This window comes from Oenanthe melanoleuca, chromosome 2 (assembly GCF_029582105.1).
Source record: "Oenanthe melanoleuca isolate GR-GAL-2019-014 chromosome 2, OMel1.0, whole genome shotgun sequence".
Classification (NCBI taxonomy): Eukaryota; Metazoa; Chordata; class Aves; order Passeriformes; family Muscicapidae; genus Oenanthe; species Oenanthe melanoleuca.
The window spans coordinates 88,080,055-88,094,305 of NC_079335.1; the positions used below are offsets into that span (position 1 = coordinate 88,080,055).

At 38.1% G+C, this 14,251-nt stretch overlaps 1 protein-coding gene across 3 annotated transcripts in view; it reads right to left on the bottom strand.

The window, feature by feature from the left end:
- Positions 1-14,251, bottom strand: part of KIF13A (kinesin family member 13A) — a 104,027-nt gene that overhangs the window by 21,408 nt on the left and 68,368 nt on the right. For all 3 annotated transcript variants that reach the window (XM_056483941.1, XM_056483940.1, XM_056483942.1), the window contains exons 15-22: positions 14,017-14,103; positions 13,741-13,907; positions 8,466-8,676; positions 3,799-3,961; positions 3,017-3,157; positions 1,223-1,372; positions 890-1,054; positions 161-334 (exon numbers count right to left, since the gene is read on the bottom strand). In XM_056483941.1, coding sequence (XP_056339916.1) covers positions 161-334; positions 890-1,054; positions 1,223-1,372; positions 3,017-3,157; positions 3,799-3,961; positions 8,466-8,676; positions 13,741-13,907; positions 14,017-14,103 — 1,258 coding nt within the window. The remainder of the gene's footprint in view (positions 1-160; positions 335-889; positions 1,055-1,222; positions 1,373-3,016; positions 3,158-3,798; positions 3,962-8,465; positions 8,677-13,740; positions 13,908-14,016; positions 14,104-14,251) is intronic.

Sequence of the window (14,251 nt, forward strand, 5' to 3'; positions counted from 1 at the left end):
GCAATGAGAAAAACAAATCACATTCAACCATATCAAATAATTGTATCCCCTCAACTTGCCTGTGAGGATACACCAAGCAACTCACTTTCTGTCTGATAAAACCATACAGTTTGCATCACAAAGCTCAACTCTGGACAACAAAAACCTCTGGACAGCTTACCTTACAGTGAGAGAAGACCACTGTAAAATGAGCATCTTTGCTCTGAGGTGAAGGCACATCTGGATCTACCACTGGTGCTGCTACCGTTGACTCGCATTGATCCCAAAATGTGTATTGACAAAAGACAAAGTTGGAGAGATTAGGTGGCAGTCCGGTTGCTTCTTTTATTTTTACCTGAGGACACAAAACAGACATTGTCATGAATATGGCTGTTTCTTCTTCAACTGCAAATTGAAGACCAACAGCCAAGAAGAAATTTTAAAAGGACAGTAAGGATGTTCCCATTTAGGAAATCTGATTTTACATATACAGAAACCTATACATTCCATATATAGATGGAAACCCATGTACATGTTTTGTTTGAGGCAGCTTATAAGCACGAGTTGAGAATGAAATGCTTCATCACAGAAGAAATTAAATCCATACACCACCCATAGATACTACATTAGATGATCACACTACAGGAGATAGTTAGAGGGAGAAACTGTTTCCCCTTCTGTCTGTAAAGGATTGTCCTTGTAACACCAGTATTTATGGTGCAGATGGACATCTACTAGAAACTAACACAAATTAAATCAGCCATCAGCAACCACTGATCGGCCCACCCTGAGCTGGAACAACAGAAGTCCTCTCAGAGACTTTTCAAAAAGCAATAGTCTACATAGTTTAGTACTTTACATCGGACTGAGTACTTAGTTACAGAGGCCTTCATCAGGTGCTCTCACTCACCCTGCAGGAGAGCTTTTTCGCTCTGTGAATAATTTCTCCGTTGTTATCCATGACTTCCAGACTCCCACTCTCACTGGAGTTCTCAGAGGAGTCATCTCCTTCTACCACACGTTCTGGGACAGACCCAGTGACACGCATCACTTCAACATGCAGCCGCCCTGCCACCTGAAGGCAAGTACACAGAGGACATACAAGGCCACTTGAAACACACTTATTTCACTGGGGAACAAGACAGCAGGCACCATTTGCCTGCTAATCCCCTGGTGCACAAGGAGCACCATGAGTCCCACAGGAGCACCAAGAGTCCCACAGGAGCACTCAGCCCAGCCCTACCTCGCCCTGCTGGCTGATGATGGGCACGGCGTACTGCAGCTTCACGTCGTAGAAAAGGCACTCCAGAAACACGTTGGCCACGCCAATCAAGTTGTGGTTCTCCTGTGCTTCGTAGAAAGGATCTCCTCTCTTGCCAATCAGCTTCCTTATCTGTTTTAGAGATAATGAAAGGGATGTCACAAAACCACCATCTCTTGGGAACAAGAGATCAAATAACTGCACAGTATTAAAAGATCATGGCACAAAAATGATTTCACTACCCATCTTTGTTCCTTCCTGTTACACAGACAGAAAGAGACTAGAATCATATTACAAATCTGAAATGAAATCTTTGAGATGAGACATTATACAATCCTTTCTTTACTAAGGGATATAATAATATGATGACCTGTATATTTTAGCAATATCAAGGCAAAGCAGACTTTACCATGAGCAATCTCAGTAGCCATTGATTTCAAGATGTTTCACCTTTTCTGCTGTGTTTATACTTCTTAAACAAGAGGTCAAACCATCCTCAGGTTGTGCTGGACTGGCTGCTGGCTACCACTAGAAGGGTAAAGGGAAGGTGCAGGATGACTCCTACTTAAGCCAACAAGTGTTCTTATGACTCCCACAGAGCTGAGATCACACCTGCAGCATTCCCCATACAGCCACAAAGAATTCATGCAGATTCCTAGCATGATATGCACTCCTCAGCGAATTTGTTAGTTCTTTCCCTTCTTCTCCTCTTTTGTCTTCAACACATGCATTTGACCTACGTGTTTCTATGTAGCACATAGAACACATGCATTATGGACGACATAGGTCATGGAAAGAATGATCCTGGCTCAGGCAGACAATGTATTCAAATATGTGCTATCAGTTCTTACTAAAGTCAGCAGCAAAATCATCGTTGTCTTCAATGGGCACAGATGAAGTGCTTGACCTCCCCTGTATTATGATTTTAGAGATTCCCATTGTCCCGTCCAAAGCATGTAACAAAGGCACAAGAGTTGTTCAAACATATTTAATGATTCTTGATACAAGTAATTTAGGTGCTTCCTAACAGCCACAAGAGAGTAAGATATATTTCCTATGCACTTCTACCTTGATACTTAGATGATGTCTTCTGGATACAAAATATCATATCTCTTTCTAGCAAACAAGCAAATTTTTGACCAGTCTCATGTTTATCTGCCAAGGCTAATGTTCTTCATAAATTCTCACAAAATACCACTTGGTTTTGATGGAAATACTGGAAATACTAGACTAAGTATCTTTAATTGATTTTTTCACTGCTTTAAGGCTGGGGAATCTACAAATGAAATTAAAGAATATTTCATAGTTTAAAATCGAGTTTTATCCCACTAGTATGTTCTGTGCCTTAAGTGTAGTTCTGTGCCTAACATCCTTGTTAGCTTTGACACTGACTGCAGTTTAATAATGTTATTTCTAATGCAGTTTGCTGCTTCCATTCAGAGCTCGTGGTCATCTGCATGCCAGGTAAACATATGCTCTTAGTGGCATTGTGAGTCACTACCTCAGTACAATAATACCTGACCTCAGCACACTTAGCATCTGAGAACAAAACTGAGATCTGACATACCTGTGCTTTACTATGCATGGGTATTTAGAATATTTAGTATTAGCCAAACTGGTTTTGTTCTGGGTTTTAGTTAGTTTGTTTTGGTTTTAAAAAAACAAAACATACCCTAACCTTTCATTTACAAAGTCATTGCACTTGCTCTCTACAGCATATTTGTTTTAAAGAAAAGAAACTCAATCTTTGATCAATTTTGCAAATATATAAATTACCTCAGGAATTTTCTCCTTCCATTCTTGATAGAGATCTCTCATGTCAATCAATTTGTTCTCTAGTTTCTCAATAGTCCACACTTGAGTACCTTTTCCTTTTCTTCTCACTTGAATTGCAGGCTCGCTTACTATTGCACCCCTCTAAATCAGAAATAAAAACAATCAGTGCAGGAAAGGTGCATGTAAGTAGTTTAACCCTTCACTCAAACTGCATTCCTAGAAAGGAATAAAATACAGAACATGCAGCTTCTTTCTGCATGCCAGTCATGCTACTTCTGTCCTCGGACAAAGCATGGCCTATACACATCTCTGAGGATCTAGATCTCTTGATCCTTCTGAAACAGTGATCAATCCCACAGGAGCATTAACACAACCAAAGCCCTTAGGACAAGCATATTATCCCAACTCCTAGTATATTTCCAGCAGCACTGTAAAACCCTTTAAGACACAAAATGGTAGGAAACTGTAACAAAACTCATTAATTTCTGCAGACATAACTAAAATGCAGGTTCTGCAGCAACAGAACACAAATGTCTGATCAAAATCTGCGTGCACATATGGAGATCACACACTTGAAAACAGCAAGAGGCATACTTAATGCTCTGTTGCCATTTTTACTTAATTACTCACTTTCAGTATATCAATCAGGTAGTACTTCTGTTTTTGCCTATGCATAATCTAACAAAAGTAACATTTTATTGGCTCAAGTTGGATGAATGTTATATATGTCTACAAAGTTTAGCCACAAAGGTACATTTTCCAGCACTCTTTGTTGTCATTACCTTTTTGTTGGCACTGAGGTTTTCAGCAGGGATCTGAAGTGTTACTTGATAATCTGTTAGCTTACTCATTTCTTCTGCTAAGAAGTTTGCTTCTCTCACCAGAGTATTTGCCTTTACTATTTGCTCTCGAAGTTTAGCCAGGCTCTGTCGAAACAATTCATCCCTGTGGTGCAGTAGGTAACATGAAAAATACACAGAAACCTATTTCTATTATTGGAAAGCTGCAAATAGAGGTGCTAAAAAAGACTTTTCTGAAACAAGTTTAAGAGGAAATGCGGAGCAACACTATGTCAGTGAAGATGAAACACTCACACAGTTTTACTGAGGGAAAGCAGTGATCACATATTAAACAGTTAAATTACTGTTGAGGCATGTCTAGTATGGTGATATGCCCAAATAACAGGTCACAGTAATATGGGATGATTTGTTTAAAGCCCTGAGGACATTTCAAAGTTTCAAGAAATGAAATAACTGCAGCTGTGTTTTTAATCTGGAGTCCTGTTCCACAGAATCTACCAGCCCCAACTTGTGAGACTTCATCTTTATAAAACCTGCTCTTCCTCAGACCATAATGTTAGAAGCTGCATTCACTGCAGGCCACAGCTCTGTATCACTCCAAGGACTTTGCAGTGACCACAGACCTCCCCCTACTTACTCAAGCATACACATTTAAAAAATATAAATAAAAAAATCTTAAATCCTATTTACCCAAGGCATCTTTTAAGTAACAGATGAATGAGCATAGGTTAAATCCTGTGCACTCAGTTTCTGGACAAATTCCAAAGAGGTTTCTCAGGCCTGTCTGAGCAAATCTACTCTAACACAACACGTGGCAAACCTGCTATGACACATACTATACGTACACCTGTGTACTAAGATAGGCTCTTACCTGGGATTCTCATCTTTAAGTTACCTTTTAAAATGATCATGATTATCCTCTGAGCAAAGTTCATTCTGCCTTTCTTTGTAATTCAACAGCATTTACTATCTCCCCTTTACAAAACTCAAGATCAAACTTGGGATATTTCAGTCACCAGCTCGTCGCTGTATGATTTTTTTAGCCTTTCTGGGCAAAGTCCTACTGAAATATGGCAGATGTTGAGCACATACACTTCTGATTTCCACAAAACACCTTAAATTATACACAGCTGTAGGAGGAACAAGAGCCTTCCTATGAATACAGGCAAAGTTTGCCTGCTGCTAACATGCCTCTCAGTCATAGCAGATATCTACTTGAGTGGTTATCTTTTTCCAGAAAATCTCAAGCAATGGCTAGTTCAAACTGCACTCTGACAGTCCCCTGACACCACAAAGTGGTAAACAACCAGCAGTGTTAGCAAGCAGCCCTGAATTTTAGCGCCTTCAACACATTAAAACATGCAGCTTCATCTCTGTCCCCTACCCAGCCTTAGTTTGCAACAGTGGTGGGTTTTACTGGGTCTTAAACAGATGCTACTATCAGTGGATTTTTAGTAACTTCCTCCATATCTCCTCCCAGCATTAGATGAAAATTCCTTTCCCTCTGCCTCTTGCGTCTGTTATCCAGGCTATCAAAATTAAATAAGCAATTCCAGACCATGCAAGTGGCACATTCCACAGACAGCTATTACTCTGGATTCACACAGCAAATTAAGGTAGCCAAAAATTATTCACAAGAAAATATTTGATACTGAGAGTGCACTACACCCACAGCCACTGCAAGACATCTGCCTAACTTGGGAAGAAGAAGGCAGCTTTTATCTGTACGTAAGTGCTGTAAGAGCCACTGGATCCAGCTACAGCCAGTCACTTCCTTAATCTGGGACACCAGCATCTGGAAAGCTTTTTGGGAGGCTCCCACACCAATCTTGGCTAGATTCTTGGGAAAGGAATGGTTTAAGACTGCAAGGCAAACTTACAAGTAACTCAACCAATTATTATGGCCCGTTCTTATAACAGTTGTGTTTTGCTGGATACAGCTGTGCCAGAATCCTTCCAGAAAGTTAAGCAAAAAAAAAATCCCAAAACACGTTCAGATAGGATTTCTTAATTCTTACTACATTAAATATATGACAAGTTGCACTAGGGCATTAACTGGAGCAAATACTCATTGAACATGAAATCCTGAAACAATCATTTAAGCCAGATAAGGAGAAACAACTGACACTCATAAGGTATCATTGCAAGTCTCTGGGATTCCCAATGCCAGATACAGGATATGCTGGACCCCCATGTCCACTGCACCACCACCCCAACAAATAAAATTTGTTCAAAGTTACAATAGGTTAACTTTATGCCAACAGGATTTAACACCGGACCAGGTGTCATCTGTCTTTCCACAGTCAGCAGAAAGTGGGAATAACCTCTGTGCAATGTGTTCCAGCTGATCTGAAAGATACAGCCACGAGCCCACATGTCATACCTATCAAATTAATTTTGCTGGCTGATCCAGTAGAGCTCATCTTCATTTGCAACAGCAGCAGAGGCAGCTAAAACTGCACCAATCAAATCCCATGCAATCCAGACTCTTGGAACTTTTGCACATTTTTCACGTCCAGTCTTCCCATTCTTCCCAGGATTTCTTGCCCTCTGGCCAAATGGCTGGTAAACATCCTCCCAACAACATGTTGCCATACTTTTATAGCAGAAACCACTCAAAGATTTTTTTTTTCTGGTTTCTTATTTAAGATAATTAATTTTTTTCCCTTTTTTCAGCAGCTGAAACCTCTTCTGTAACTACAAATAAATAAAAGTATACCTAAAAGGGTCTTCTGGAGGACAGCAAATTGATAATGAGTTCTTACAGAAAACTGCTTATTCAATGGCAGTGCCACCAAAACATTATCAGACTCCTCAGGGATTGCTCCAAATTCTCCTCTTTTTTACAATGCAGCAAAGAAGTACAGGCTTCAAGCAGTTCAACAGTTATACAGAGTAAAGCATTCACCCATGAAATTCAGAGGAAAAACTTCTTATTCAAAGCACAGCTCCTCCTCAGAAACATCTAACAACTACTGAGAAGTAAAAGCTGACAGAACACAGCCTTGATATCACTCCAGATTCCTTTTTTTTTGTGATTACATGGTTATGGTGGTTAATTTTAAGCAAGTCAATTACCATTTTGTCTTTTCAGCTCTCAAGGACAGGTAGGTTTTTTGCTACTTCCTTTTCCCTTCTGCTGCATCTTTTTAGAGGTACTGCCTCCCCTGCCAGTAAGCCCAGTTCTCTTCTCTGCTACTGCCGTGCATTATCAATGATTTCTTGATGGCCTGGCTGTGCTCAAAGCAGTTCTGAATAGAAAGGCCTCCAGCTAACACATTCCTCACTCCACACTCCTTGTGCAGCCCTAAAAGAGTCTGCAAATCCCAACCTCAACTCTGCAACATTTTACATTCAGTACCCAGTGATTCTATTTTTAGCTTTTACAGGGGCAAACAATTATTTTAATTAATGTTGAATCATAGACCTTACACTTGCCATGAAAAACATTCTAGTCATCGCTGGTCAACAGTTAGCTATTTGTTTAGATTTTTTTCCCAGGCTAAACTGGGCAGAAATTACAAAACAAAATCTTGCACAAAAACTAAACCAAGATCTATTCTGTTCTATTTCTAACACTCTCAGTTGAAAGCTGCAAAAGAATCTTGACTATCTCGGTTCAGGTACCTCTTGTAAATGGACTTGGTTTTTTAATGGTGAAGAATAAAGCAAAAATAATTACAAAAAAAAAAAAAAAAAAAAAAAAAAAGCACTCAAACTCACTACATACAGGCAAAAATACTGAGTGAATAAGGAAGTTTCTCTTTTAAAAGAAACAGATGAAATAAATTTACAAGAAACCTGTTAGAACATCTAGGCATTCTTCCTGCTGAATTAGCCCCATGACAGAATAGTCACTGGTATTCAAAAAACTTTAATCATGTCAGTTGCTGCCCTTTGAACTTCTGTCCGTGGAGCTGGTATCCTTCTCTCCTCAATGACACAAAGAGCAAACTTCTTTCATTGTCATAATTCAAACACTCTGCACACATCTTCCTAGACTGCATTTTAACTGTTCCCACAAACCTCATGATGGTCTTTCACCAAGGCTGCATTCAGGTGCCTGCTCTTTCTTTGAAAAGAGACCAGTTCATGCCATGGCAAGCCTTTAACTTCCTAAGCAGCTCAACCAGAGCAATTCTCTTCTAAAGCTGGGCTTATGTTTAGAAATACATACAACATATATGGATCCCCATTCTCTGTATTTTTTACAGTCTTTTGATTACAAAATATTACTGTTCTCATTGTATACTTGCAAAACACAATACTCCCTACTGGACTCCTTAGTCTTAATTGACAAGTTTACCTTTCTGCACTATTCTTTTATGGACTAAAACAAAAATTGCTAAACCAAACTTTTCATAAGCAATTTTCAAGTTTAAAAAAACCACAAGAAAAAACTCACAGAAAATTGACCTATAATACTGCTCAAAAAAAGCTAAATTTGTATGTCCTTTGTGAGTTAAATCTTGCACACGTTAAACATCAGAACTCAGCCCTAAACAAAATGCTAATGCTTTGGTGGAAGTGCAGATCTTGTTCTGCACATCAACTCCACCAAAAGTGTTAGTGGTTTTGGATGGCAGGTTTGAGCCCCATCTGTCCCCCTCTGCAGTTCTCACTAACTAGTTTAACTCCAGTATTCTCACCTCTCCTCTGTCCAGAGATTGACTTTCTGCTGTGCAGCCTGAGCAGTGTAGGAGAGCCTGTCGCTGCCGTGCTGGTGCTGCCTCTCTGGGGAGAGCTGCTGCCGCAGCAGCTCCAGCTCGCGCTCGTACATCACCCGCTGCTCCTCCAGAGCGCTCCGCTTCTCCTCCAAGTACTGCTTCTCCAGGATCTGCACCACATTTTGTACTGGGTCTAAAAAGAAGGGAAAAAAATAAAATTAAAAAAACCCAGAAAACATGAGAAAATGTCATTTCAGCATTACAGAATATCCACTATTTAGTTGGTAACAGCAATCAGAACACCCCAGAGTCTGCAAACACAAATTGCACCCCTCCAATATTGCATAACATAGATAATCCAAACTTTCTTTAAAAATCCAAAATTAAAAAAACAAATGGCATGCAAAAGGCTAGAACAATGGTTAAGACTGTTGTCTATTGCACATTTAAGTGCTGTGTAGTTATAATATATTCCAGAATCCCAGTAGGAAAAGAAAAAAATTGCATGGAAAAGGAAACAAATTAGTAAGAAAACAAAGCAAAACACAAAGGAAGATGATATTAACCAGAGGAGGAAATTACTTAAGGAAGTAAAAAGCAATGTACTTTCTCTATTTTGGCAGAGAATGAAACATGTTGGAGAGCTGCAGATGAAAACCGAGACAATTAAATGATCTGACTGGTCACACATCCCACAGCACTAATGTGCTGCACAGCACTGAGGCAGACAAAGTATGTCCTGGGGGGACCTTCCACATTGAGCTTTACAAACCACATTTCATCTTGGTATCAACACAGAACAAATATCCGTTTGGATATTCTATCCTGAAAAAACTGCTTGTGTCAATCAACTAAGGATAAATCTGAAGTGCATTCAAATCAATGAAACATTACTCTGTCTGTTCCTGGGGTTAGGTCCACAGCCAGCCTGTGCCTCTGAAAGAGCCATTTAATAGAGTAAGCTCCATGTACTATCCCTGGTTCATGCACACTTCTTTCTGAAAGCTCAAATACAGTAAAAAAAGTGTTTTGCAAGAGAACCAATCTAGGTAACTGAGTGACAGCACACCATCCAACAGATTGCTGATTTTGTACACCACAGGAGGAGGGTAGAGGAGTTCCAAAGCTGGAGTGGTGGACTGTTAGGGGAAGCAATACTGCAGTTCTAGGACATGCCAGGATTTTCAAATGCAAAAAAACTTCAGCTCCAAAATAACTGTTTGTGATACCTCTTCCATTTCATGCTTAAACAAAACAAAACAAAATGGAAAAAGAGCTGCTGCAACATTTATGGATGCCAGTCTGTTGCAAAGGAGGGAGAAAAATAAACCTAACAAACCTAGATTTAATTTTGGAACTAGAGGTGTGCCACTCAAAAAAAACCTATGCAAAACCAAGAAACACATCTGTGTGATTTAGTTATAAACCATCTTCTCTTTGCTTTTTGCAAACACTTCTGCAAGTTGCTTCTGTGGCCCTGGCATAATCCACGGAAGAAATCACTGGCTTCACACAAAGGCATCATAAATGCCACCACAATGGTAATTATAAAGCACTAAGTTAAAAATCAGTCAGTATAAATAGCAACCAAATAGCAAACTCATGATGCATAAAAGTGTCTTAAAATAACTAGAAATACTACTTTTTAGTACATGACATTCTCAGAAAGAAGTTAGCTATTATTAGCTTTTAAACAGACAGTGAAACAAAAACTCCTGCCTGAACCAAGTTCTAAAATTCTGGACTATAAACCAAGTTACTAAGGTTCATCTGCTCCATCATTATCCTCCTAACTCTTCCAGATAATACCAGTACGACCTTAAAATACATGGGCTTTGCTGCATAATTCCCCAAATCAATTTTAGTTATACATAAGAATGTTTGAGAAAATCATTATGTAGATAGAGAAGAGACATGGAAGAAATTAAAATCCCTCCATTGTGTTTGCAAACACAGGAAATTAATCTAAGGCTGACTCACTAAGATGAGACTTTCCTAAACTGCTCAAAGAACAGTTCTGAGTTCAAGAAACAGATTTCTTTAGTAAATGTCATCTTTTCAGCCACCTAGATTTACAGGATCACAACAACCATAGGATCAAAACAACCATAGGATCAAATTACGCCATGATAAATATTTGGAACAAGATGCAAGAACCTAGTATAAAACTTTCCAATAGCAACATAATCCTGTACTAATTGGAGAAAAAACAAACAAAAAAAAAAAGAGTAGGTTATGCTTGTCTTGTAATACAAAATTCACAGTTTTAGAAAACTTTTTAATTTAACTTTAGAAAGAGTTCACTAAGAAAACCCTAAGTCTGTCACAAGAAGAAAGTAAAATATGGGGTTAGTTATAAGCAATCTAGGTAGAATTTGAAGAAATAAATGTTCAAGTTTTTTTACTATTTAAAAGAACTACAACAGTGTTTAAATTAAATTTAAACATCATGTTCTACAATTTTAGATTCCTAATGCAAATTTAAATAAATTAAGGAAGATTCTACCCAGTGCCTGCCAAACACACAGCAAATTCCATACAGTATTAAAAGTTCCAAGTCCCAATCCTTTATAAATTTATGTGATAAGAGTTCAATGACGCTGAAAAAAATACTCCTTTGCAGTTAATTCCCTGCAAAATCACAGACTACTAACACTGAACATAAAGATGCATTTTCTTCATAGGATGAGCAGCATTTATTACCTTGCTACAATGTCACCTAATTCACATCTGGGATCTGTTAATCCAGTCACACTGATGCTAAATAAATTCCCTAGGATTTCTTGCAAGTGTATTTGTCTAAGCAAGGTAGAAGAGAGTTATGAGACAGGCTGCTTTGCTAAGTTTTATGAAAATCCTCTCCCTGAGCTGTAACAGTTTTGTCTGCTAAAATGAGAAGCTGCCTAACCTAATCACATTGCTTACTTAACCACTGCACAGTATCCAAGAATAAAATAAACTTCTTTGATGCATTCTGTGTTTGACCAGCATCACAAATCAGTAGTACAAAGCTGATCTGACAGAATCTCACAAAGTTAACATGCTGAAGGAAGAAAGAATCTGGATGTTTTCTTTACAACAGTTTTCAAAGTTACACATATTCCTCAGAGGTTCTTTGGAGCTAGATGGAATCTGTGACACTGTTGCACTGGTTACATGCCATAAAAACAAATGTGTTTGCACCCTGGAGAAGCCAGGATATTTATTTAAAGAGGATTATAATTCTCAAACAAATTCATGGGGAGAGGGAATCCAAAAACCAAACAAAGGAAAAACAAACCCTCTTGCTTTGGGCTGTATTTATACAAGATTATAAAATAATTATCTAATCAAATTTTTAAAAAACCTCTTCATTGCACTTTTAGGACTTCTCCAGATAATATGTGTAATAGAATTAACAGTCTTCAGTCATTTAGTTATTTCTTCTTCTGTATCCATATTTATTTTTCATTTAAGGAAGAATAAATAAATGGTACTGCAACAAAGCTGCTTTACTTTTTACACAACATGCTGGAAGCCTGTTAGAAAAAAAGGTGCTTTAACTATACCATTGAGAAAGTGCTGCTAGGTTCTGTTTATCTTACTTCAAATCAAAAGACCTGGCTATATCCTCACAGTCACTGTTTTGTCAGCATTTTATTATCACTAACTATTCCAATTTAGTCAAGCTACACCTACGTGGGAGTGAGCAGAAGCAGTAGAAATTGGGATATGACCCTTCTGAAACAGTGTGATGTGTTTGACTGCAAACATTTGCTCTGCAGCAGGGAAGGAAGAGCTTTAAGGAACAGCAAGGTCTGAACTGTTCTTGACCAAGGCACAGAAAGCAATCAACCAAAGCAAAAAATGGCCTGGACCACAATCAGAAAAGCTTACTGAACTCAAATGTAAAGCCACTTGGAATGTTGTGAAGAATCGTTTCAATCAGCTGGATAACAACACATGAAAACCAAAAAATGTGACCCCTGTTCAAAGAACACTGATTCATTATAGACTGATAGACTTTAGTCAAATCTCCAGTTAGTAACAAGCAGATCAAGCATCAATTAATGCTTTCAGACTTTTCCAGCAGCCTCATGCACAAGCCAATTGAGTTCAAAACCTTTGTCCCAGTTTTGGCACAGATATGGGATGGTTTGAGGCCTTAAAACAGGCAACAGAATCTTCACAAGGGATGACAACACTGAAGACCACCAGGATGGCAAATTCATCTGAAATTCATCTCCTGATATGAGTGAACCATAATGAGAATATTTCTGTTATCAAACAGCAATTTCATATCAATTTAAGTGACCTAATCCTGTAACTCACAGAAGCAATCACATTAAAAATTAAACTGTAAAACACCTGCAAATTATTGCTGCACTGAACATAGGAAAATCATGCTGTACTCAATGGCAAAACAGACAAAGAATAAGAGGAGATGAAATAAAAAGTAAATGCTGTATTTCAACATGCAAACCACAGCAAACAGTGGAAATACTGTGAAGATATGAAGAAAGGAGAACAGAAAGCAATGAAACAGTATCTACTGTGTCTTCTTGGTCAGGGACCAAATACCAAGGTATTTGCCCCTCAGATTTTTGTGTATTAAAACACCTGTACAAAACATTTAGTAGTTTACCAAGTTCTTCAGCATTTCTTTATACTCTATTGTATCACATGAATTATGACCTGGAAATCATGAAAAAGCCATATTGTTTTATATACACCATACCATTATTTTATCTATACTATATCTTACTGCATGGTTCCAAAAAAGCATCACAAATTGTTTTAACAAAGATAAAATTGAGAGTGATCAAGTGTTAAAAAACAAACTGGCATTTGCCTATTGATTTGTTATCATTGTAATTTTTTTTTTATTATGGTTAAAATGGTGTCAGTAACGCTTGATATGAAAATTAGGATGAAACCAACTGAGCCATATATGGTGCATCCCTTTTTTCTACAGTGACTCACAAAAAAAAGAACTTGGTAAATTTGGATGATAATTTGACAGCCATATGGTTACAACTCAGCTGCATTAGAAAAGACAGCAGAGGTACAGATAAAATCGTGTCAGGGCACAAACCAACTACTAATTTGTGTATTTATACCTAGGTGCATATATTTTTTAATATATATATATGTAAAATATTTTATCCTGAAAAATCCACCGAAGGCTCCTGTATTGCTTATTTTACCCAGAAATCAAATTCCAGGCTCAATTTGTTAGACAATCCAAAAGAACAGTTTTATCTGGCAGCTGCCTTACCATTACTATTCAGAGTCTTCATAATAACTTCCATTTGTGCAAACTCATAGTTGTAGTCTGGTTCTGAAGAAGCTTCACTAGCTGCATCCAGATCATGCTCTCCTAAGGAAGTTTCTTTCTCAAGGTCTTTCAGCCAATCTCGACGTTTCCTCTTTGGTAAATTGATTCTGAGTAAAAACGGAAATTCAGTTTATAAAAAAAATTTATTTGGAACAATAAAAAGGAAAAAAAATAGGCTGAATGTAAAGTGTGTGGAATATATGCATCAACTATTACCTAAAAAAGTGGTTGTTTCCCCATAATATTCTATCTCCATGCCATAACTGAGTGGCAGAACATACCAGTGCACCGTTTACACATGATCTGAAAGAAAAAACACAACTCCAGTGAAATCCTGAAAATAAAAGATTGAAGAGCTGCTGTTTCTCCCGTCTGCTGACAGTCATTTGTATCATATGGTAACAAACTAGCTAGGTTCTCATGAAAGGATCAATGGGAATGTTACTGGTCT